We start from the raw sequence: 27,271 nt of genomic DNA, 5'->3' as shown, positions 1-27,271 counted from the left end.
GGGGAGACCCTGTAGCACTTTCCAGTACCTAATGGGAGCCTACGGAGAACTGCAGAGGGACTTTTTACAAGGGCATGTAGTGACAGGATAAGGAATTATGAATTCCATTCCATTAGGTTTCCATTAGATATTAGGAAGAAATTCTTAACTGTGATAGTGTTGAGACCCTAGAATAGGTTGACCAGAGATGCTGTGTATACCCCATCCCTGGAAATGCTTAAGGTCAAGCTGGATGCAACCTTTGTGCTACCTGGTATAACAAAAGTCATCCCTACTCATGGCAAGGGGTTGAAGATGATCTTTAAGGTCCCTTCCAACCCAAATAATTTTATGATTCTATGAAATAACCACCCTTCTGATTTTTGTTTCATTTTACTTTGAAATTTCACATTTCCACTCCCTGGGTAGAATTTGTCTCTCCTCTTATGCAGGACTTGATCTTGGCAGTAAGTGTTCCATAGTCCATCTAAAATTTTATGAAATAAAAACAAATTTGAAGACAGGTATGTCAACTGACTTAATGGAATGACAGGAAATTATCCAAAGGTTTTATTGTGTATTTTAAATTATGGGAATTTTAAACTAAAGTAAAATATAGATAGCTGTGACAAAGGAGGAAGTAAGGAATATAAAGATTCATAAAGAATACTTTTAGCATCCCAAACCCAGGTCAAACAAGTATATGGAAAGTGTAGAGGCAGATAAACAGCAAAGAGTACACCCAGTGTTTAATCATCTTGTACATTCTAAATTCTGAAAGGAAAAAAATATTTGAGATATCAAAGTACAAACTTCAAATAAATGCTTCGAAACACTGGATTTTTAACGTTATTTTATTTTTTAAGAAATACTCTCTCTCAACCTATTTCTTCCTATTTTCTTCTTAAAACACAGTAATACTTTTAAGACCTACAAGTCGCAGGGGAGGTACAATCAACCACCAAGTGTGGATAAAGATCAGTTGAGAGAACTCGCACAAGTTCCTATGAGCTAAATAAATCTGGTAGAGTATGAATGGAAATTAATATTTCCCCACCTTGGGTCTTGTACTAACCTGCACAGCTGTGTATATTACTCTGTTTCAATTCTCTATCCTCTAAGCATTTATATATAAAAAATGACTCAATAGAAATTGTAGCTATTGGTAACTAAACTCATAAGAACTCAAAGAATACATTAGTCTACTCTCAGCATTCAGAGCTCTGGGCTTAACTACTTGTCAGAGTGATACCACAGAGGTCAAAAGATGCAGAGTTGCGTTAATAAATTATTACAAAGATAAGATATTTCATACATGTGTTTCCATCAGGAGCTGATGAGTCTAAATATTACACATTATTACTGAAGCATTCAAAAAACATTGTATGAAAAAATACAACACAAAATATATTAAGGCAACTAACACATTTTGCTGAAAGAAACTATTTATAATATCCAGGATTAGGAAAAAAACCCACAACAAAAAAATCACAAGAATTTTCTTTTTAGAAAAGGTTTTTTATGTTCTTGTTTTGGTTTTGGGTGGGGTATTTTTGTGTTTGTGTTATTTTTTTTTTCTGCATTAAATATATGCTAATCAGCAGTCCTGGCACTTTGGCCATTTTAGAAAACACATACTTGACAGACACATAGGAGAAGAAAATTCTAGAAAAAGAAAGTAGTGTATCTGAAAGAATTTTACATTTACACCTTCTAAGTCCATTTGTTTACTTTGTAGGCTGTAAATTCCAGGATTGCTTTGAATTTTGCAGAACTGAACTTTATTCAGAAATATTTTAATCATTTCTCCATTCAGTTATTTTAATCTGAAGTATTAAACAGACTGATCTGCAAAATATGAACATGGCAACCCAGAAATTATGCATGTGCTCTTTATTAGAGGAGGCTCTTGCACAGAGTTAGAAATCTTGTTTGGTAACTGAGACAACTCAATTCTACAGCTTTGTTTTGGACTTAGAGCAATGTGCTTGAGAAGGGTTTGAGATAAACTACTACATCCTAAATAAAAAAAAAATTGACTGAACCACATGGTTGTAAAATTCTCATGTTTTGCATCCCTTCTTTTTTTTTAAAAATTTTACTTAACCTGGAGCCCAATATTTTATAAACTATATAAAGTGGATCAGTTTTAGCTGTATCCCAAGGTCCTTGCTGGAGAAGTAAGATTTACAGTTTCCTGGTCCACGACAGTATGAGATGGTATTTGAAAACCTACTTGCTATATGAAAATAGTTGCGAGCTGGCTATTGGGAAACAGTGTCTAGCCAGAGACTAAAATGTCTGGTTCCTACCTGTTGCTTCTGTTATGCTTTTTTTTTGGTAGTCATGATTTCAGGAGGCTTAAGACACTGAATCCAGCCGGTGAGATAGGCAGGAGGAAGGCTTGCTGAAAATGCCCCTAGGGTTAGGTGTGAGCCTGAGATTTGAGCGTCTCGCACAAGCAGGACATAAGCAGTTCTGACATGCCTGCTGGCAGGAAGTCTGTAGACTTAAACATTGCTGGGGCAACTACAGGGTAACAGCAGATAAGTAGGGGGTTTAAGGATCTTAAAAGCAGGTAAAAGCTACTGAAAGAGAATCAAAATTAAAAACCTATGTGTGGAAGGTAATTTTTAAAATGGGACTTGGGAATTTTTAAAAATATCATCCTGATATTATATATAAACTAAATTTAAAAATACAGTGTAGATGAAAATATATTTCCTCTGTTCTACATTACCATAAAAACTATTTTTTAACAGATTAAATGCTCAATTATATAATCTTTTACAGCAGCGTCATAGCAAGGAAACTCCGTCTGCATAAAGCTAACGTAACAGAGCTGAAAATCAAGCTCTTGGTCTTGCTTTCTCTAGTCTCTACTTCACCTTCCTAAAAAGTTAGGGAGAGGCAGGAGCAGAACCAAAGACCAAAGAATATGAAATCTCCAAACTTTTGGTCCAAGCCAGTCAGAATGCTCCCATTTCACTGCATATCAACATTACAAAATCTAAACAGTGTGTTGTCAAACAGCGTGTTTGATGTAGCAAAGCCAACAACTTTGCACCTATTGCCAGTTAACCCATTCTAGCACATAGCATTCTAACACAAGTATACTATTAAGGACGTACATAGACACTCTTTGCTTTGCTAAAGCAGTGCCACAGCTTTAACATCTTGAAGAGCTTAACTTTCAAGACAACAGGTTTACTAATTCTTATAAATACCCTCCAAAATATTTTTTTTAAAATGCGTTGTTTTCAACTATGTTGACAACAGTACCAGGTCCCCTGCAGTTATTTCAGAGTCCTGACTGTGTGTAGAGCTGATTCCAGTGTCAGAGTCTGTATCGTTTATGTCCAGATTAGTCACTCTATGAACAAAGTCAGGAACAGCAATGCTGTTACTGGAGATGCCACTGCCCTTGGATGGCTCTTCATTTGATTGAAACCTAGTTTCAATGTTGTCTGTAACGTGTAGCAAATTAAATTCTTCTGTAAGAAGTTCATATTCTTTTTCCTTCTTTTGAAGCAGTGAGTCCCTGTATGTAAGTTCTTTCTGGATGCAGCTCAGGTATGAGTTGATTCTCAGACCATCTTTCATGCTTTTTTCCAGCTCATATTTTACACTTTCCAAATCTGAAGTTTCCAGTTCAGTATTACCTGCTCCTTCTGTACGAAGTTCTTCTCCATTTTTTTCCATGCATATACCATGTACTTCTCTTTCAATTTCAGCACACAGGCTCTCTATTAATTGTCTGTGATGTTTCAGTCTCTCTTCAACCTGTAAAATTCCCTCACTTTTGCTCAAATAGTCATGCATCTCTTTTTGATCATCTGGCCTACTCCCTTGCTGCTCAGACTCACTTGTATTGATCATTAAATAGGAGTCCTGCACATAGTTTTCTCCATCATTCGCCACACGATCTAGATGGAATTTTGCTTCACATTTTTCAATTTCCATATCTAGCTCCTTCATTCTAAGGACTTGTTGATGAATGGTATGATCTTGAGAAATGATCAGATGAATCAGTGTCTCCATATTATCTCTCTCTTGCTGAACACTGTCCTGCTTAAGCTTGGCCAGTTTCCGGAAAGTCTTCCTCACAATTTTTTTTTGCTTGTCTATTGGCAACATCTTCATGTAGTTTGCTGGGCTGAGATCCCACTGCTTTTCTACATTTTGTACTACCTTGGCTTCAGCTGTCTTCCACAATGGAAACGAGAGGAAAGCATCTGACTTTACCAATACAAAATGCAAATTAGCTTGTTCTTCCCCCCAGGCCTTCCAAAGTCTCAGAATCTTTGTCAAGGGAGGCAGAACTCGCTCCGAGCCTCTCCATTTTTCTACAATGCAGTAATCACTAGGTTTTCCAAAAAGGACCTTTTTCTCTCCAAATGTTGTCTGATGTTCCTCAAGCAGTGCTTGAATCACTTCTGAGCAAGTTGTGCGCTTTGTCAGGCCACATACAATCTTCTCCTCCTGGCAAACCCAAACCACAATCTCTCTTTCATTTGAGGCCATGTCCTTGCTGGAAGATCTAGAAAACAAGAAGAGACCAAGTATAAATTACATATCAATGGCAGAGACTGAGTATGAATAATTACTATAATTCTGATATGACTAACACATTGAAAAAGTCCTGTATTGTTGTACAAGACAATATACTTGCTTAAATTGCATGAAGAAATATCTTTGGATTAAGTAACAGCTTTAATTGACTAGTGATTTAATATTATTACTAGTCCAGCTGAATGAGACTCTCACAAAAAAAGTTTTTTTATCAAATCTTGGTTTTGTATACATAGAAAGAGTGTATTAACAATCAATGATAAGTTTGGCTATCTGCATTACACCTTCATAGGTGGTTATTAGCATAGCATAGCTTTCAGACCTTATTTGTTCTCATTACAAAGACTGCACAGACATTTCTAAGCTCTTAGAATTTGCTTCTGAAGGGAAGAATGCACTGAACATAGATGGACTGAGGAAAGGTGACTGAACACCACCAATGAATCTGACAATAGGATAACTCTATAGCTCTTCTGCCATACCTGGACCCACACAAGCATTAAAAAAATTGTATTCCTTTTTTTTTATATAACTAATAAGTGTCAAGAAATTTGTTGCTCTTCCTGAAGTTTTGTTATTTGAAATAATACAGAAAGGCAGTAAAAGGAAAAAAAGTTATTTTATTTAGTTGTTTATTTACTTGTTTGTTTATGATTCACAATGAATGGGCTATCGACCTGGTACCTCCTTGTACACTGAGATACCTAACTCTGGGTGTCTGAGCTCCCATTAGGGCTCCTGTAGCTGTGGCACAGTCACTAGTGCCTAGACAGCAATTCAGTGGACCAAAGCTTGAAGTTCACTTTACAGCTAATTCTTCAGTTTGTCCCCATCTGGTCCTGGACTGCTCTGGGCCCACGTTGGCAAAGTTGCCTGTCCTCAAGACTCCACTTGAATAGTTTTCTTCTTGCCCAGACCTGATGATCTGACCTCTTGCATCAAATGATAAAACAGTAAATTCCCTGAGGAAAAATGTCTTTGGATTTTCTGGTATCGCTTGCAGTTAATTGGAATGAATGAGGTCTAACCTAGTCTAACAGAGAAAGCCTGAATAGGAAAAGAACTATTCAGACCATATTTGAAGAGTGAAATACAGCATTTGTTTCTGTCTAGGACTACTTATTCAGAGAACATTTTTAGTCTTCAGAGTCGTAGTAAGCATATGGAGTTTTATTTGGCTTAATTACGGTTACACCCTATGATTAGTAAAGCAATCCAGCTTGTTCTTTTTTCTTAATTATTACACAACATGACAGACACACTGCAATCCAATAAATTGAACTATGATTGACTCAGCTCTGGGTGCCACACTGACCAGAAGGCAAAAATCCTTAAAAGAAAGGAAACTGCAAATGAATACTAATAAAACTGACAAGTGTAATTTTATTAGTATTATTGCACAGAAGAGCTCTACCCAACTACATTGCTTCAGGTCTTGGAACATTCTCTGTAAAATGTGTGTTTTGGTAGATAACTCTGAGTAATAACATAATTTTCCCTTCCCAACAGCTCCCCCTCAAAGACCATTTTACAGTAATTATTTTTTGAAACTGGTGCTCAAAAAGTTAATAATGTTTTCATAGACTACTTCTCAAAATAAGAAATCACATATCACAGGAAGAGAAAATGGCAAAATGGCACAAAGAAAGAGAAATACTCCAGTTTAAGGGGGCGTAGGAAGGGATGGAGGATGATATTAGATTAAATGGCATTACTGTGAAGTATATCACAATCCAGAAAAAATCAGTATCTGTAAGTCCTCTGAGATTTACAATCTGCAGGATGTTATTTTTTTTCTGTTGACAGATTGGCAGTTAAGTGAAATTCAGGTAAATGACCAGTTGCAACATAAGTCAGCTGTGACTAAAATAACTCAGTATTTGCTTTACACTACAGATATGCAAAGAAAAAAAAGCGAAACATTTATTATGCATAAAAATATGCAAAATTAATAATGAAAAGTATAGTTTCTCAAACTATGTTCACTACTGATACCTAAATAATTGATTTACAAATATATTATCAGTCATTGAATTTAAATTTAAATTTATAAACGTACTGGGAAAAAAAAGGCATAAAATATAAGAAATACCATACTGGGGACTCTGAGGCAGTAAATTCAGGATGTATCTTTTCTGGTTTCTTTTCTGATAAAGAAATACATTTCAGAAAATGAATGTCATCTCTTCTAGCATTCTTCTAAGTGTCTTATGTAATTTGTTTTCAAATCAAAACTCCTTTTTTTTTGACTAGTATATTTTCAAATCAAAACTCTTTTTTTTTGACTAGTATATTTTCAAATCAAAACTCTTTTTTGTTTGACTGGCATATTTTCTCCTAGTCAATATTTTCAGTATGTAATCAATTATTGGATAAAGCCAAAGACTATTGTCTCTTCTCCTCCTGGCTCCTTTAAAGTTTCCTTATGAAGCCAGTTTCCCTCTGTGCTATTAGCAAATCTTCAGACAAATCTGCAGACCTCTAGACAGCCCATAACTATTACACTGACAAATACTTTCACTATTCTTTCTCATACAGAGTTCCTGCAGAGTTCAGCAGGAGTTAAGCAAACTTCTGATGGAAACACAATGTATATGGTAAAGCAATCTCTGCAGGATCCCTGAAAATAGTATGGATGTAAAAATAACACCTTTAAATTACTGTTTCCAACCCTTTTCTAGCTGTTTATTGCCCCCTGCAAATTTTTAAGTTATGATGCACCTGTCTGCCCAGACTTTACATTCAGCCTTTTTGGGAAGGATAGTTCTTTATTTTGCCTATGGTATGTAACTATGAGTAGTACAATTGGATATTCTATGCACATGCAGGTACACAAGTAAATCAAGTAGCTTATATATGAAAATAAGTACTTACTTAATATATCTGTATATAATCTATGTATCCTACATCTTTTAATTATATTGCCACATTTTACAGAAAAGGATAGATGAAATTAAAAGAAATTCCGAGCATCTCTGTAATTCTTGGATCATGCATGGTAAAGTACAAATTATTTCCTTAATTTTTCTGTGTTTGTTCCAACATATATTATCTTAATTTTTATTCAGTCACTTCACTCAATCTTTGATCTTCACTTTTAAGCAAAAGGTGTTAGCCAGATGTTTACAATCTTTCATTGCCATGGAATTCTAATAGATTCTAAAATAGCAAAAGTGCTTCTTTATTATCTTCTGCTAAAAATGGTAAACTGGAACCTTATCATGGATATTTTAAGTAAAATTTATTGTATATTTATTTTTTCGTGGTTAACTCAGGTAGTTCCAAACAAAAAATGAAGCATGATTGTGTCAGCCATGGAATAACAATTATTAAAATCTTGCCTTCAGGAAGCAAAACGATGCCAGTACTAGGTAATATCTTTTGTTAAACTGTGCATTCCTCATGAAAAATGAAGAGCATATTCTGCATTTCTGAAGTGGAATTCATCTGAAAGTTATGATTTCAGTATAAATTCACCATCAAAATTTCCTCTTCATCAAGAGAAAAGACAAGACTTCCAAGAAGAATCCATATTGCCTAGCCCATCTTTGAGTATTAGGAATAATCATCAGAGGAAGCTATTTCTTTCATTAACTACAAGAGAGCTATGTGGCCACCTTCAATCAAATAGGTCACTTTCAGATAGTTAAAATCTGGTGAGATTAATCCAATCAGATTCATTCTGGTTTATCTGAGAGAAATGTAACAAGAATGTTTACAGCAGCAGTTGATTTAGTACAACTAAATGTGAGACATATGCATCATAACTGCACAACATAGTTTAGACCTTGACTGTTCAATTTAGCCAGTAATTTATAAGGAAATCCATTAATTCCTTTTAATACTAAGAAAAAGGTCTTGAATAAATTTTGATCATTAACAAGATTTTTTTTTCTGGGATGCAATATAAGTTATAATCTTCAAGAACAAGATCTGCTTTTAAACAGTCATTTTAACAGACAGGCAACCTTATCATATTTACAGGTTCCTTGAATTTCATGTCCTGCAGTTTTGTAAAGGGCACAAAAGAACTAGCTTTTTTAATAACCTAGCAGTTAATAGGAGTGTAACAGCCAAAGTGTTTTTCCAATTTAAATGTTTGAGTTTCCTAAAGACCACAATCATTACTTCTTCAAAACTAGCTAGGCAACTTATATTTTTAAAAAAATACAGTGCTGTAATAAACAGGCTTTGAAGTTTTCTGTTCTGGCTTGAATTCTGCTTCTTTGAATTGATCAATGAAATGTTCTACTTATACATCTAGGATTATAAAGTCTTGATGATAACAATAACATGGAAGTCTATTTTTTTTTTACAAAGCTACTAATTACTTAGGAACAGATGGGAATTTAAACTTAATAATGGTCAAAAGTATGTTTCCAATCTTTTTGTTTGGTTGGTTGGATTGCTATTTTTATGCCTTCTGCTCCCTGTTTCTCTTAAAGATGATCCAAACCCCCATCCCAATCATGCTGTAGACCTCACACAGTCTTAATTACATCAGCACACACTGATTGTTGTATGTCAGATATATAATTTGTTAATTTATTCTTCAGGCCTAGGGGAAGGTAATACATTCCAGCAATGTATAGACAAAACAAAAACATTTACGTATGTCACAGAAAGTCAAAATATGAGATAGCTTAAATGCTGGAAGGGGCACTTTTGATATTTACTGACTTTAGGGTATATCTGGCCCAAAAATATACATATCAAACATAATTCTTTGCCTTTCTGAAACAATCTCCCAAATATGTAATAAATCAGTTTTATAACCAATCATGCCAATCAAATAAAGAGATCACCCTACATTTTAGAATTTCACCTTAATGTGTACAAGATGCTTCTTTTTCTTGACTAATTTCTGCAAACATTCTGTTGAGACTAGACCACTTCTATATCATATTGTTAGCAATGTAATGCAGTGTTTCTGAAATATAATGGACACTAAATGAATATTTTGCTTTTGTTGAGAAAAAAAAAGCATAGATAAAAACCTTGTCTCCCTTCACTGCAACAAATTCTTTCTAGACTACCTCTCCCCCCCAAAAAAATTAACTCCTTTTTCAATATGGCCATATTTCTTAACATACCCTCTGTGAAGATAAATCAAACTCATTAACTGAAAAATACTTAGGAAAGGGATTCAAACCTGAGATTACGCTTATGACCAAACATTTTACTAGTTGCCTCCTCCCAGTCATTGAAATAATTTATGTGGAATAAATGTCAGTTGGTGAAAATAGATCACGCACCCCAAGCAGTACATTAACCTTTTCCTTGAAAATGCATAGAATTCTTAATAATTTATAAATTTAGCATGAAAGAGCTCATGCTAGACGGCCATTTGTGTAAAATATCTTAGTCATATTTTCACCAATTTTTTTGGAAAATCATGTTTTATTCTATGACAGCCTAAGCCCTCTCAACAGCACGTACAGTCCAATCTGCAACAAATGAGATGGTAATCATGTTTTATAATTGACAGACTGCTGTGGTGGGGTCCTCAGCTGACCAGAGATTGTAGATATGTCACTGCCCTGACCTCCCCAAAGTAAGATCAAAATTATTCCAAACTTCTAAGCAAACCCCTACATTATACCAAGATGCCACCCAGAACAATTCACTTTCTTCCAGGGAGAAGACCAAAAAGGCTCTGAGACAATCTTGCTGCTGCCTGCTGCACCCTCGCAGTGAAGTCCTTGCCAAGAGATTCAGAGTCTGCCATCCAGGTGCATTCCTGGAGTCCACTAAGAGACATATCACTTTCAGGGAGACCCAGCAGGGCTCTGCCCCCCGTGTTGCTCAGCAGGCCCTATGTCCCTCTGGGAGCCGTACACTCCCAGCTCCTCAGCAGGAGGTTCTGTGCCACGTCTCCCACCTGCCACGCTGCACAGCAGTGGGGAACAGCCCCCCAGCCAGCCCTGCTCCATGGCTGAGCCCCTTGCTCTGCTTTGAAAATGCTGTGACACCATGGCACACGTCACCCAGGGAAAACAAGAGACACTACACATTTAATAATCCAGGGTTTTCAAGGGGCTGGTCTTTGAGCATGCTGCTGGGGCACATAAACGTGCCTGTTGGGAAGCATGTGTTTGTACTAGGGTCTTCTCTTTGTTCAACACCCATAGGTGCTTCTTCCACAAGCAAGGGAGAGCACCTGGCTTGTTTTCATGCTATTTCTAAAAGCCTCACTGTCTCAGTGCCAAGATTATTTAATCTCTGTTATCTCTTAGAACTGAGCTATAACTATGATCAAAGATAAGACTGACTATCAATCAAAATGTGATGGTCTTTAATTATATTTATTTGCTGGAAATAATAAGAAGCCAATATTACAGGGATATTTGACACAAATGGCCTACATTTGTAGCACATGATACATGTAATTTGAGAGCTTCTGACACCAGTGACTCTTAAATGTCAGGGGATATAAGGGCTAATATCAGCCACGGAATCACACAATATCTCAAATTGAAAGGGACTCATAGGGATCATCCACTCCAACACACTGCTCCTCACAGAACTACCTAAGATTAAACCATATTACTAAGAACATCATCCAGAAGCTCCTTGAGCTCTTGGTGCCATGGCCAACCACAGGCTTGGTGCCATGACCAAATCCTTGGAGAGACTGTTCACATCCCCAAACTCACCCTCAGTGATGACTCTTTCCCTAATGTCCAATGATTTGTGGAAATGGTGTGAGAATGCTGTTTCTACCAGACCTCTGACCTAATATGAAGTCAATAACCAAATATGAAGTTGAAGCATAGAAAATACATACATCACATACCATTTAGATAACTCTGCTTTTATTGTTTTTATTGTATTATTGCTTTTATTGTATTTATTGCTTTTATTTTTCCTTTTTCAAAATCTCAAAGCATGTTACCATATACATGTACATCTATCTATACATATTCATATACGAGACAATAGATGATCATTATGAAGGAAAAGACCAAAACATATGCTGGCTTTTTGTCATTTTTATCTGTGAAATTTGCAAAAAAGTTAAAGCTGTTGAAGCCATGTGTTGCAGCTCTTGCATGGAAGAAACTGACTTAATTTGATCCAAAAAAATTTTTGAAAGTGAGTTTAAACATTAAAGGTAGGGATAATGCACGGTCCATAGGAAAACTAGGATCAGAAGTATTTCAACCTTTCAGGAACAAATGGCTCATATTGAAAGTCCATATTAAGTTTATTCAGACTATCCACACTTAAGCCACTTTTACTCTTAACTTTCTGTCCCCTTCTATAAAGTTATTCAAAAAGCAATAGAGGCCAAATCTTATACTTTTTATGTCTCCTGCCTAAGTATATTACATGCTTCTGAGTTTCCTAAGGGCAGCAATGAGGAAGTAGCTACTCTCTCACTACTCGATGAAGCTGGAATGACTCTAAAGCCTTAGGGATTCAATTGAGCCTATTAACTAAATCCCTTCCCATTGCCCTTCACAAGTCCCTAAAAACAATATTAATGGAGGCACAGTTAATATCCATGTCATCTAGGACACATAAATTCCATACATGACATGTCAGAAGCTTGGTTCTGCTTTCCTTTTGCATCATATGAAAGTCAGGGAGAAGGTCACCTGAAAGGTATCGTGGCAGGGCAGAACCAGTACTTTAACAGTGAGAATAAAGCTCTCGATACAGATAACCACTGTAGTCCAAATACTGCAGGAAGATTTGGAAAGAACACCACAGAACTTCTGAAAACAAAATAATTGTTATTTATAGAGAGAAATAAATTTCTCTCCACCATCTGTTTCTGTATCCATTTAATCTTGCACTATGATAAAACTTCCTCCTTTACAGAAGCGTACATAGGCATTTACTAAAAATAACAGGAAATTACGCCTCTTGTGAGCCATGTGATATTTTTCAAACATACACATATACACAGTAGTTTGGATGCTCTAATTGAAATATTTCAGATATTTTAAAAAATAAAACAATTTAAAGAAAGTCTATTTTTATAACTAGCTAATTACAACACTTTTATTTTTTCCTGGTATAAATTTAATATTCATTTTTCTGTTTTTTTTTTTAAGGCATAAATTTTTTATTCAACAAGATACACATACTGTTGGAAGGCTCTATGAAGCATTTTAATTAGCAACAGCTGTTGCAAATTATGTTCTATATGAATTAAAATTTATGTACTTAAAACTGTAAGTAGGTCCTTCATATCTTCTGTGGAGAAATGCTGTCACCTTAGCTACTGTGCAAAATTGTATACATTATAATTTAGCAATGATCTGTGGTTGAAATTTCTGTTCACATAAACACTTTAGTCTGTGTTGGTTCTCTGACAAATTTCAGTGGAATAACTTTGCAATAGGATAATATTTTTTTATGGAATAAAAACATGAAAGGTATGACAGTTTAAAGAAAATAATTCTGATAATGATTTAACTGCAAATAACTCATTCACAGCAGACTGCTGCTAACTTGAAATGCCAGACTTTGGTAAAAATCCCATGGGAAATCATGTGTTTCATTCTATTCACTGTACTGCTTGGAAACAGGTGTCTGAACAGGGACCTTTTGTTAAGAAAAATAAAAAAAAAAAGGAAAAAGGTCCTGACAGTGCTTAAAATGGATGAAAAGGAAACCAGAGCAGCCAGACAGAAGGACCAACAAGGGCTGACTGTAATAATGCTATCATCTGTTAAGTGGATGGATAGCAGAGTTTGTAGTACATAGAATATAAGCCGAGAAATTGCACTATCTCAGGATATTGCACTAACAGAAAGACAGTAGTAAGGGGTCCTATAAGAGGAATTATACACCTTGTTTGCTAGATAAGAGAGATAGTTATGATGGATTAACCTGAACATTCCTCTGCTGCTCTGTTTAATAATGACAGGACACTGTGCCTTTGCTACAATGGCCAATATTATTTTGCAAAACCTCATCTGCAAGGGCCGAGTGCAGATGTTCAGCAAAGCTGACCAAAAGCTTACTAAGTCCTCCCGTTCACTTATCAGCTCTGCCCTATACCATATTTACACTTGCAATCACTGAACCTACAGGCAAGTGCAAAGGCTACTGTGGAGACTGCATTTGCCCCTGCTCTTTCCTCCTGTCTCACCTCTGAAATTTTCCTCTGCCCCTAAGGGTACACATTCTCTATAAATTACATCTGCTTTAAATCTGTCTTCCTGTCAGACTAATCATCATTTCTCCATTGCATAGTCAAACTCATAAGGTTGGTAAGTAGATATTAGTCAAAAAAATGTTTGGAATTCCGGCAAGCGTGGTGTGTACACAAAATGTCATGACAGGTAACACGTTTATCATACCAGGCCTGTATTTGCAGTAGCCTCAGAGAGTGGAGGTGAAGGTTTGAGAAAAGGAGAACTAGCTGTCCAGCAAAATATTTTCTAAGATGAGTAACAGTAACATCAACAATTTACTTTACTGGGAAAACATGCTTTGATGTGTATACTGCAACTGCTGGTGAGGAAGCAGCTGTTATACAGGAATGGAAGATCCAGGAAAAACTCCAGAGCTAAAACAAACACTGACAGGTTCAGTAACAGTAAATCTTTAGATCATCATGGGGGGATAGGAAAATGGGTATTTTCAAATTCCTCAGTGTTAATAAGCAACATGAGAAGTTTAGAAATATCAATACAGTAAATGCTACATCTTGATTTTGAGCAATGGGTAGTTCTCACTAATGAACAAATGAAAATGCCACTGGTACTTTTCATCTACCACAAGAATTTTGCTATATTGCAAAAAAATAATTTGTTAAATTGCTCCTGTGTCTAATTTAAGTACCTATGCATATTTAAGCACTGGTTACACTATGCAAACTTTATGGAGATCCTATTAATAATGTACAGAATGTGTTTAAAACTCCATCACTTTTATTAGAATAGAGGAAGCAGAAAAAATAATAGCTCATTTGGAACACAGGCTTCTAAACTATAGAGCTGCTGTTACAGTCAATAGAAATTTGTGTTATCTAACTTCTCCCATTAGAATTTTTATAATTGCCTTTTAGAAGCACCCTGGTTGTTTATGAGCTTTTAAGATCAAAGAAGTGAGGGGAATTCCAAGCATTGAGAGTATGAAGGGGTTTTCTTGTTTGGTTTGCTTTTCTTTTTTTCTTTTTTTGTGGTTCCACAAAATTCAGTTCAGCTTTTGTTGAAAGGTAAAAGTGTACTGTTTCCCTCCCTTGCCTCTGTTGACATTTTGCCCAGCGAAGAAACAAACACAAAGTATCCTGAGGTTGGGTCTGAGATGCCAAAACATGAACAAAGTGCACTATATGTAGACAGATGATAATAAGGCAAGTTAAATAATGGAATGAGATACAGACAAAGAAATAATAAGACTTCATGCTACTTTTCCAATACCCCTGATCTGAGGGAGGCTGGGATGGTTGCCTTCTTACGAACCTTTACATGTTTGCACCTCTTCTCTGCTCCTGGTGGCACCATGTGAGACAGGTGCTCTTCTCATTCATAATTAATGGAAAGTACACACGGACTTGGTTTCTTTTTGCCAATCCTAAGGTTAAACTCGGCTCCGGAAACAAAATAAGAAAAATACTCATTTGGGTTCTCTGGTGTCAGGCAAGGATAGCATCAATGCAAAGGGAATGACAGAGAACAGCCAGAAGTCTGGGAAGGGGGCTTAGGATTGCTCTTTGTGTAACAGCAAAGCCTTTAGAGCTGTTCAACAACATCATTATTTATATATAAATCACTAACCTTTCCTAACTCCTTTAAATCTAATGATTTTACATTATAAAATCCAGTTTGAGTCTCTTTCTACAGTTTGCTAGGAGTGAGAAAGGCAGGATGGGCTTTAATATTCTCCTATATGTATTGCAATAAACTTTAGACTGAACCATTCCACTCTGAAAGTATATTGTATAATTTTTCCCATTTCATTTGCTTTCATTAAATAATTTTGGAAAATATCACCTCAAAGGATATTCTATCGAGATTTAATTTACAACCAATTCTTTCTTTTATTTTTTATTTTTTCATCTGAATTTCTCCCTCAAACTTTCTGAAAGACAATTCAGTGACATATGTGTTCCATTACTTACAGTATTTGAAGAGCTGAAAGGAAAAAAATTAGATAATGAAGTGGACTCTTATATAAATGTTCATTCTAAAGAGCTAAATTGAGAACTAGATACATAATTATGCTAACGAGAAGAGTGGACATAATTTTTTTAAAAAGAAACCTGAAGCATTTCTACTGTCCATTGTCAGACTGAGAGATTTGTGCAGCTTATGCTTTTAAGTAATTTTCTAAAATTGCCTATCAATGAATGCTTCAATATGTAGTTAGTCAGCCACAGGCTCATAGGGTCCCTGAAATATAACCATATCTGCTCTGAAACAGCTACTGAACAAATGAAATGTTAACCTCACCAACTGTGCTCTTTCCAAGCAATGCATATGCTTAAAGAGGGCATAGGAGATTGCAAAACTAGCTCTAGCTAGCTGAGCAATACAGACAGGAAAGGCAAAAAGAAATGAACTGCTGTCTGGAAGCAAGTTTAAAGCTGGATGATAAAGATTACCAAGAATAATGGGAAATTTATGAGATTAATGCAAAGAAGAAAAGTGTAGACAAGAGAGAGATACAGAGAATGATGTCCCGTAGCCCCCCTCCCCACAATTCTTAGCTGGAAGAAGATGAAGGGTGCTGACTGCAGAGGAAAGACATTCCATGTGATTCAGATAAAAAGCCATGTGAATCCTAAAATATTTGAACAATTATGACTTATCCCAAAACTTGTTCTACAACAGACATAATGGGTTCAGATAACGTGCTTACAGCTGGGTTCATATGAAGAGGCTCATAACTATGTCAGTTGTCCATCACAACTCTCACACTGGAACTGAGCTTCTTGTCTGATCTCCAATGAGTCATGATGAATTAAGCCATAAAGATAAAAGCCTTGTTAAACCACCTAAGACAGCCATCCAAATGTGATTGAACAGTTTAGGAACAAACTTCAAAAATTTAATGCAGCTGAAAAGGTGGTAACTCCTGGCAAAAGAACTGTGATGAGCAGGGATAGCAGGTGTAGAACAAAAATCTACAGTGGGCACAGCTGAAGGTAAGCATGGCTACGTGACTGTGACCAAAGACCAAGGCAGGCCAGAGAAACTATGCTGCTAGTTTAGAGATACATTCATGCCAGGATAGTGATCATCCCAAGCAGCCTGTGACACCAGAAAGACATTGCAAACTACTTGTTGTCATTAGTGCACAGAAAGTCAGACTGAGTCAACATTCAAATTAATCCTATGTTTCTTTATTTCACATATCCAAATTTCTTTGCGGGTGGGGATCCTTTCAACATATGAGCAATTCAGATGGCTTCATAGCTCAGGGAGGATAAAAAGGCCTTTTAACAAGGTACTTCATAAGCTGAGTGGTTACCACAGTGACAGCTGGGTGAAGGCAAGCTTCCCTCTGCCATGTGAACAGCTCTGTCATGTTGGGAGAAATACACATATTTAGCTTTCTTCCGTGACATGTGCACATTCTGCCTGTCATTTCTGACAGGCTGGTGTGGACTCAGGTTTGTAATATGCATAAATATGCAACCTACAGAAGTGGCTATTTCTGCATGTATTATTTATATATACAATGATTTGGGGGTTGTAATATATTTTATTGTATTTATGTGGCAGTATATCTTATGAGCTATACATATGCATTCTGCGATCACATCCAACACAAGCTGTCATAAACGCATTTTTGTACTGAATATATGCCTTCCAGGCACAAATGCTTTAGCACAAAGAAATATGCTTAACATGCAGCTAAGTACTGAAAAATTTCAGACACTGTTGTTCAAGATTTCCATGTTACTTAGTTCAACAAAATTTGATTCAGTGTATCCACAGAAGGATTAATTGCCTGCTACACTGGTCACTTGCCTCACTTAAATGCATATAAAAGGCAGTTTTGTCAGAGACACAGAAGGTACTGAGGCATTGCAGACACTGAATGTTATAACTTTCAAGTATCTTCCTTGCTGCTGAAATTCATAATGCTCACTTGGACATCTCAACTTCCTACAAAAAGTACTACAGAAGAGTTGAGCTCCTAACTCCTAAGGGGTTTGCTGATACCAGCAAATTCAGCAGGAGCTGACCTAAAAGTGTCAGAAACATGAACAAAAGGGCAGGACTTAGATGCTGTTAGATCATGTTCAAATGTTCACTGCATTAAAAAAAAGAGAAATATTAATTAGAATAGCAACTCAAAACCTGATTCCCTTCTCTCACTGAAGCTTTTAACACTAATCCTTGTCCTTGCCTGCCTTACTGGAACTTAAGCCAGCACAAAATGAAGCAGCTTCAACATGAAATACTGAGAGAATTTCAGTTTAGAGTAACTTCATAAGACTTTCATGAAAAATGCATAATGAGGGAAGAACAAATTGCATGATGTTCAGGGCCAGCGTAAGACATGATAGGAGTACAGGTGGCTGGGGAGTGCTACCAGTCAGAATTTAAACATCTAAAGTTCTTAAAAGTTGTCTTAGGTGACTAGAATTATGTTTAGGCACCTTCATAAAACTAGCCCCTATTACATTTGTTCAATATATGTGCATTTTTATTTGTATTTTTTTCTCCTAGGTATGGTATTACCCTTTTAGAGAACATTTTTCAAAATTTAATCTCTTGATTTATGTCCTTTACCATCAGATATTCAAATGCTTTTCAGGCTGACATTACTGAATTTATCTCCATATACTCTTTTAGAGAATGATCTCCCTTTTACAAACCAAAGCTATCCACTCATTTTAATTCTCCCTCTGTCTAACTGAATTGATATCCACAGACATGTGCAAAGTAAGACAGCCACAAACTTCCTTTGCCCAGCCCTTATGTAAAAGAGTTTACAGGACACTGAATTAGCAAATGAAGAACACACAGTGAATAACCGGTTCTGTAAACTGTGATTTATGTGTCTTACACAAAACTAGGTAGGAATTTTGTGACAGGGTCAGGGAAGATATCCATGCTGTTAGGATGGTTCTCCCTTAATCATACGTTATCTACCTGTAATTCACCTCTCTGTTCATGTTTTCCTTTTTAATTTCTAAAATGAGTAGTGCAAAAGTTTGTTAATAACCTGCTCTACAAATCTGAGCACACTCCATGAAAAGTGATTGGGTGGAGCTCATATCATCTACCTTAAGCTATTTAAAAATGTAGCTGTGCAGTCAAAGATCATTTTCTGACCTTCCTCTGTAATCAGTGGCATAAAATAGGCACCTCCAAAAGGGTGACTAATCCCATACTGACAGCCTGTCTAGGACTGAATGAATTGCCCTCTGGAAGTGTTTAGATGTATCCATTAACTACAAAGAGTACCTAGATGACTAGATACCTAAACTTTCAGTGGCTCAAGTAGAGTAAGATGGAGCTTAACATTTGTGTTTTACTGTGTTCTTGAATCTCAGGAGCAATATGAGTGTCAGCAAAAGTACTGCAACCATCCACAACTGCAGTTCCAAAAATAACTTAGATCTTTGTCTGACACCTGTAGAGACTTCCATAGGTAAACAAACATTATTAGTGCCAAGAGTCTGGAAAAGTGCGGTAAAGTCAATACCAATCCTAAATTGTTGTTAGAAAACTGAATTTGTGCAGGGCTTTTCAGTAAAGCAGGATATTAATAACAAACTGGCCCTGAGAGATGCAGGCAATAATCAAGTTAAAAGTAGCAATCCGTCCAGAGGAAGTCTGTCAACAGCTAACATCCAAACAAAACAGCAGTTCAGAACATCAGTTTACCAACCAAAACACCAGCAGCTGAACATGATCAGCACAACATCCCACATTTACAAATATCACTAAACCACTCTTTGATCAGTGAGCAAAATCTGATAGCTTCCTATGGCAAATGAGGTTTACTTTAGGTCATCAAAACAGTGTCCCAACTGTTGCTCTGAAAAATGTTGTAGCTTAAAAGACCTTTCACAGTGGAAAATACCCTCTGTAGAAATAATTCCTTTGAATTGAAGGAGGTTGGGTAAAGCAAAGTAAGATGTTCTACACAGATGATGGAATCTATTAACACAAAGCAAATTGCATGTTCAAGACCCAAGGGCAGACTCTCTTAAAAATTAGTAGTCTTCATTCCACTACACTATTCCAGTGAGGTCATACACCCTCACAAGCTAAAGTAAGGTAAACATATTTATACCTCACCAAAACAAGTGTCTAATAGATTATTAAAGTTTCATGAACCTGATTTTGTCCTTGAACATGAGAATATTATGCTTTTGCATATTTATTTCAAGTTTCAATAATTTTGTGTTATTAAAAGGAGGAAAAAATAAAATCTCTACTTTTCAATAGAGATGATTATATTTACCATTAAAATGAGAAATTCATAACTCAGAACTCTTTACATCAGTGAAAGAGAGCAAATAGGGGTGAAAAATAAAAAAAAGCAACTTAATCAGTTTCATGATTTAGACATTTGAAATAAACAAATTATATATTATATTCACAGCAAACACTTACCGTCTGTATAAACATGTTTTTCTCCTATGATTATTCTGCAACTTACTAATTAATGTGGAAAAAAATCATAAAAAAACAACCCCAACCCAGACTGGTTGGGTTACATCACCTCCAAGATTACAACATAGCCTTCTTCTAATGTTGATGCTCAAAAATGCATGTCTAGGAACCATCTAAGCTACAATTTAAATGTCTCAAATTGACAGAGGCAAAAATGCACTCAGGCAGACAGCAGTGAGAATGAAATAAGAAAGCTGGTGAAAGAGAAGCACATCTTTAAATAAAGGGTATAAGTAAAGTGCATGAGAGATGTGCCAAACATGCACTAGAATTTTTTCTTTCAAGTTTGACTCCTTTTGCTCATTTTTGCATGGCATCAGGACTTGGGTTTCACAGCATTAAAAATATAGTTACATGACAACTTTATTAACATTACCATCAAGAACCTTGCTTTCTGTTTTTTTAGTTTCAGCAGGTAATTTTCCTTTCTTTTGTTCACTTCACAAAACCACCTCAAAATACATTAAGATGCTCCTGGCATTTCTTTATTTATGTCTCTTTCTGGGACATTAAAACCCTCCTTACAAGACATTTTTAACATTATGGAAATTTTCAGACCATTGAAAAAGTTCCTCAGAAATATCACATAAAATTAAACTTAAACAATCCACAATGTAGTCTCACTTTCCTGCACGGTATCTAGGTTTAGTGGACTGTATAAGGACCAGATAAAAAAACTCATAGATTTTATTCATACGTCTCCTACTAACTGGCTTTCACACTCTGCCCTTCTACACATTTTACACTGTCTAGTCATGTCCTACTTATTTTCCTGAGGCATGTAAATATTAACACCCAAATTACTGTTGAGGAATATTAAGTAAGCTTATCGGTTGTGTGAGGTCACAAACAAATCAGTATCGCTATCACTATTGCAACACCTCTGCACCCTGAGTGTATTTCTGGCTAGGTCAAATCAGGAAAAGGCAGCGTGGTTAATCCTGGAGCCTATTTGAGTCAAGTTCCAGAAACATGCTCAAAAAAGTATTCTTTTGGACAAGGCTTCCTGAAATGCTATTATCTGTTTTGTCCTGTGTGATACCTGAGGAATTGCTAGCAGGGAAACACTCTGCAGAGGAAGACCGAAAGCCATCATCCTGAGAGTACCATAACACAGAAGAGAAACAATAGAAGTGGCAATAATAGCCCAGTTACCTATGCACACAACTGGGTACCAGCACATCCAACATCCACAGTTCTAGGCTTCACTTCATGCCTGGTCTTAACATTTTTCTATTGCATCATCCTTTCTGTCACTATTAATAAGGATTTACCAACATACTAAATATAGAAGCTGGATGAACTAATTAAAGCTTGTACAGCATATGAGATGTTAATGTTTTCAAATAATAGTGTTGCAGAGCAGAGTTTTGAATTGTTATTATTAGTATAAAACAAACAAAAAACTTTTTTCTGAGCATAGGTAAATCAGTAGGTACTACTCTGTGATTATCACTGAGTTTTATTATAGTTAACAGAATTTTAAAAAATACTTAACTCCGAAAACTTACTTCTGTCTACTGAATTAATTACATATTCAACAATGTGTCTTTCTTCATGCACAATACTAGTTTTTCAACAGTAAAATAGGAAATGACCACTGACCAGCAAGATTTTTCCTCTTTTTATCTTCTGCAAAAAAAATGGGAGTTTCGTCTGAAATGTGTCTCTCAGCCTGACTCTACACTATATTAGTGTTTCAGATTAACTTCAACTTAACCTAAGTCATGCTCTTAGATGGTGTAGTATTACACTTCTATTACTCATTTTACTTACTCCTTCAGGATGAAATTGCTGCCTGCCCTCCTGGAATAGTAGATAATTAACTCTTTAGAAATAAAGTTAGTGTTTTGCTAGACAAAAAGCTCTTCCTGAAAGTGAAGTGAACAAATATGTACAAAGATTATTAGAAAATGCATGCAACCATTTTGACCCCTGAGACAAAGCTTCCAAGGCAGACCAGAAAATAAATTATAATGTATGAAGTCTGTCTCAAAAAGGAACTTCTCTGATAGTTCACTTACTCATCTCACACTCAGGGAAAAGTTGAAAAATATGTAAAAAGAATGCCTTCTACCATTACCAAACAAGCACCATCTTTTCAATCTAAAAATTTAACACCAGCAGCACCACCGATTCTAAAACTTTTATCTACCCCCTCCAACATACATACCAAATACCTCGTAGTCCTCTATCAAACAGCACCCTTATAGCTTCATATAAATTTATATCCGGGTGTGCTCATCCAAGAGAAGTATTAGACATCTCACATGATCCCATGAGACTTACAGTGTGGGTCATACACAGTTCATTCAGACAAGCAGCTGATCTCCAAGAGCTTTACCAGTCCCAACCTCAATGCTGAGCATTTTCAGTTTTACTTCACCAAGGTTTAAAATGCACAGCAGTGTACTCGACCATAGGCAGAGCAGGAGGGATGTTCAGACTAATACACAAATGCTAACTAGATGCAATGAGAAACTACTGGAGGGAGGGAGAAAGGGAGGGATCATGGAAATGCTAGGTCACTATCAGATAGATGAAGTCTCTAATCTAATTCACTACCCTGCACTGTAATATATAAATTGAGAGAACAATTGAATGTGTCTCTCACTGGGGAGGGGCCTCTGACTGTCAGGACAGGAAGAACTCCCTCTTATATCCATCACATGGAATGGAGATACTTGGTCTTTCTTTCTACCTCTGAACCAGAGATGAGCTGATTAAAGAAAGGCGGAACTAAAGAGTAGGCAAAGTAAGACTTTCCCTCCTACAGAGAAACCATACTCTGATTCCTGTGACAGTGAGTAAAAGTGGAAAACAGTGGAAAATAGCAAACAGCAAAAGAGAAAAAAAATACAGGAAGCAAAAGCAAAACCAGTAAACACATTTAAATATTAACAGATTTGTAACACAATTTTTTAATCATAAAACACTACTCTGGGTTCAGAATTTTTGCATGCCAACAGAGCATACAAACTTTTGTAGGAAGCATATGACCAGCATGAAGTACACTGGTAAAATGTATTTCTCAAGGTGTTGAGCATAACAGGACAGCCCTACAGCATCAAGATTATCTGTACCCTCTCCCTTTCAGTATCCCAGCTACAACATGAATGAAACAGTAGAGATTCAACAATTTTGTCTAAAGGTTATGCTCAAAACCCAAGGAAATAGTTACAATGAAACAAATAGCAACAAGGTCATTTTTCTCACTATGACATAGATCCAGATATCCTTGAAGTATTTCAATAAACCTAAACACTCATTTTCAAAAGTGCTCAAATGTAGCACCCAAGAGCAGAGAAGTCTTATCCTACCACAAATCAGTGCAGCATAAATTCCTGTTCTGCTTAGCAACCAGGAAACTGAATACAATATGAAACCCTGGTACCTAAACACTGCAAGTATACCTGTTCTGTATTTCTCATATTTGGATAGGGAGCTCTTTTATCTCCATGCAGACCAATGTGTTAGATCAATACTAGACCTTATAAACAAATAACTCAGTGCCTTTTCTCTTTCTCCACCTCCAGCTAAGTATTCCCTGCCCTCAGTACACTTTTGAAGTTTGATGTGAGCTGAACATTGCTCTCACTCTCAAAGTAAGTATCTTTAAAAGATTTGCATTTGAAAAAATCCCCTTGAGTTTATTCAAGTTGCAGAGCCTTAGTCCTGCAGGAAACTTTCGTTTTTCCTTTGTTGCCTCAGAGGGTACAACCTGTCCCTGCTGCGCACTTTGGGTTTGTAAGTGGGTGGGGTGTCTTGGAAGTATTGTTCTCCTGGGGACATAGTGACAAGCACATACACATTCTGGGGACTGTGATTACTTTTATCTTTGTCACAGAGGACAAAGATAGTGTAAAAACTACTTATAGCTGTTGGAAAAGATATCAAAATATCACTACTAGGAAATATATGTTGGAGTCACAATCCTAGACTCCACTGCCCTGAAATCAAACCAGGGCTTAAGTGATCTATTCGCTACATGGGCTTTGTGCTGTCTCTGTATGAGTGACATTTCAGCAGCCCAAGAGAGTAATACTGACTGAAGATCTTTCAAATACTAACAGTAGTGCAGCACAGGTTTTGTCTTGAGGTTTAATCTCAGTTTCTTTCTCCAAAGGCTCATGGCATAAAGGACAACAGCTCTCACCTCTTGCTCAGACACACAGTTAGAGTAACCTCTTTGTTTAAACTCTGAGGTCTTTGGGGCAGAGACTGGCAATTTACAATCTGGATGTGAAGAGCCTACTATTAAAAAGGGCCCTGATCTGGAACCTCTGGGCAATGCTGCAAGACAAGAACTAATTACAGTGGTGTCATCTTGTTATCTGAGCAAATGACTGTAACGCCTTCATTTTCCTTCTGGCTCTTCTTCCACCTACCTTTGTTGCCTCAACTTAGCTTTATGTCCTCATGTAAACATAGATTTTATTCCTCATTTGCTTATCTTACAACTTTCAGGAGTTATATTTGCATGTAGCCAATGGTCATTAAGAACTTCCAGAGAAAAAAAGAAAAAGCTGAGTTTCCCAGAAATGTGAATGAGCACTAAGCCTATTTTAAAAAGCAGCAGCAGGTTAAGGATATACATTTGTGCATGACCCTTTTTGGTCCTTCTTTACAGGTAGTTAGACAAAGTAGTGAGCCACAAGTTCTGACTCTCCAGCTACCAGCCTAAACACGGTGAAGGATTTTAAGCTCACTTCTAAAGGTTTCAAATGAGTTCACCAAGATGCAATTAAAATGAGAAATAATTAATATGTAGCTCTTCAATCATACTGCAAAACCATTTTACTAACTGCATAAGCAAAGTTTCATTCTCAAAATTCAGTATCAAAGCTAACATTAAATATGAAGAAATTTAGATATCTGAATAGATAATAACACATCCTAAGAAGTATGTAGTTTGCTTTGTTCTTAACCCCTTCCCCCTACATTTCTGTGGTCACACAACCCTTCTTACTGTCACAAATCCTCTAAGCCATTAGAGGCATTAATTCGTTTTTGGGGATGTGAGGATAAAAGGAATAGAAAGTCCTAGATGTTCACAGTAATGGTCCCTTTGGTATTTTAATTTTTAGTGCCTATTTAAAGCTTTGGATTATGACTTTCTTTTCCTGAAGAATAAAATATCACATCAACAAACACAGTGAGATTGATGCAATTAGTGTGAAGATCTTGTAAATATCCAAAAGAAGAAACAGTTTTACCGTTGAACCGTTGAACAGTTTTACCGTGGAACTGTGCTTTGGGATTTAATCCTTTTTCAGGTAAGTGACAGCAGGAACAAAACTTGTACTTTAAGAGTAATAAATTTCCAGCTCTATGTGAAAGCAATTTCGTAGAAAAGTTCATATCCACCTTTCTAGATCTTCTAAACAAAAAATGACCATATGAGAATTGTATCAAAGTTTTACTATTTTCAGACACATTAGCAAAATACGCTGTTTAATCTGTAAACTACAATACTTGTAACTCTAAAATAGAATCTGATTTTTAAACATTGACTGTTACAATCTTTCTAATTTATATTCCATATACTATGCTAACCTAATATTTTTACACAATCGCAACAAACACAAGCTCCTCCTCAAATAATTTTCAGTATACAAATGTGAAAACCAAAAGCCAAATATGGAAAAGAAATGGGACATTTTTACAAGACTATTTGACAAGACAAGTTCAATTATATTCCCCATAGGAAAGATCGTCTTTAGCATTCTTTTAAATACAAACTGAATTTCAGTGAAGAACACTAGGCGAAGTGGGGATGAGATTACAAGTGATTTTGGAGTTTCTCACCAAGGCAAAATTTCAGTGACCTGTTTCTGTTCGGCTTCAGTCAGATGGGCTCAGCCACTGTACTTTCCATAGGGTCCAAGCAAATTTACTCTTAAAAACCTGGTACCACCCTAGCACCTAACATGATTACATAACCTTCTTTCTCCTTTTTACAGCCCGTGTGTGGGGCATGTGGAAGCATGCACAGCATAAGGGGCAAAGTCCCCATAAAGAAACTTCGCAGCAACAGCCCCAAGGACCACAGCAGAATTTCTGAAACATTTTCTAAGGGGGAAAAAAAAAAAAAAAAAAAAAAAAAAAAAAAAAAAAAAAAAAAAAAAAAAAAAAAAAAAAAAAAAAGGCAAGCATATACACTACAAGTCCATCTCGGACTAAAGGCTAAACAAAAAACCCAACATATTTCCCCCCGCGCCCGCCTCCCCACGCTGAGAGCTCGATGCTCTCCTACCTCCCAGGCTGACAGCCCGCGGACAGTATAAGGCACGGGTTAGATCCAAAGGGATTACAGACTGCCGGTCAGCCTCCCAGGGCAACGGGGCTGAGGGGGGCCCGGGGCCCGGCCCTCCCCTGAGAAGTTCGGGGAGTTCTGTCCCGGGCCAGGGGAAGAGCTCCGGGCTCCCCCCGGCCGCCGACGGGACGCGAACGCCGGGGCTGCGGCCGCTTGTCCCGGCCCCGGCCAGCCTCACCTTCCCAGCGCAGGGCTCTGTCTCCGTTCAGCCGGGGAAGGCTCCAGGTCCGGAAGAGCGATCTCTTGCTCACGGAAAATATTGCCCAGGAGTCAAAAGAGCCTGAGCTCTTTTGGGGGACCGGGCAGGTCCGGGGGAGGGGAGCCAGGGAGAAGCCCCTTGGCTCGGCACTCGCCGGCCCGCTCGCCTGCGCTCCCCGGCCCGGCTCCCGCTCGCAGGTGAGCCCGGCAGCTCAGCTGCCGGGAACGGCACGGTCCGCATCGCACATCCTGCCCCCAGAACCATAAAAAGTATAAAAAGTAATACATCCCAGAGCGCCCTACCTTTTCCTCCCATACGCATACCCACATACCCACGCACTTTACCTGTTTTTATGCCGGGTTTTTAATAAATTCCTTCCAAAAGGAGCCATGATCCCAGCGGCATAACATCAGCGATCCCCAAACAATTCCAGGGTGTTCCCTTCTCCCCTACTTTTTTTTTGCCTGAGTGCCTTCCAGCTTGTTAATAGTCACCGAGCGTAGCGATGAGCTGGAAGTTGTGCAATTTACTGCTAACTTTGAACTCCAGCTTGTTGCTGCTGCTGCACCTTTGGAGTCCTGCCCAACTGCGAACTTGAAGGAG

The 27,271-nt window shown here is 37.1% G+C and overlaps 1 protein-coding gene across 3 annotated transcripts; it reads right to left on the bottom strand.

Moving 5' to 3' along the window:
• Nucleotides 1-508: 508 nt before the first annotated feature.
• Nucleotides 509-27,271, bottom strand: RASSF9 (Ras association domain family member 9). Of its 3 annotated transcripts, none has more exons than XM_063396375.1 (2): nt 27,013-27,271; nt 509-4,519 (listed from the first exon to the last, which is right to left on the bottom strand). In XM_063396375.1, exons 1-2 carry the CDS (start codon nt 27,057-27,059, stop codon nt 3,244-3,246), a joined length of 1,323 nt encoding a protein of 440 aa, XP_063252445.1. In that variant the 5' UTR covers nt 27,060-27,271; the 3' UTR covers nt 509-3,243. The 3 variants fall into 3 exon arrangements, with proteins under 3 accessions (XP_063252445.1, XP_063252446.1, XP_063252447.1); XM_063396376.1 differs by lacking the exon at nt 27,013-27,271 and adding an exon at nt 26,648-26,999; XM_063396377.1 differs by lacking the exon at nt 27,013-27,271 and adding an exon at nt 6,649-6,671.

The sequence above is a fragment of the Prinia subflava genome, chromosome 4 (genome assembly GCF_021018805.1).
Source record: "Prinia subflava isolate CZ2003 ecotype Zambia chromosome 4, Cam_Psub_1.2, whole genome shotgun sequence".
In the NCBI taxonomy this organism is placed as follows: Eukaryota; Metazoa; Chordata; class Aves; order Passeriformes; family Cisticolidae; genus Prinia; species Prinia subflava.
Note: the sequence above shows the minus strand (reverse complement) of the source record. Positions and strands in the feature narration are given on the sequence as shown.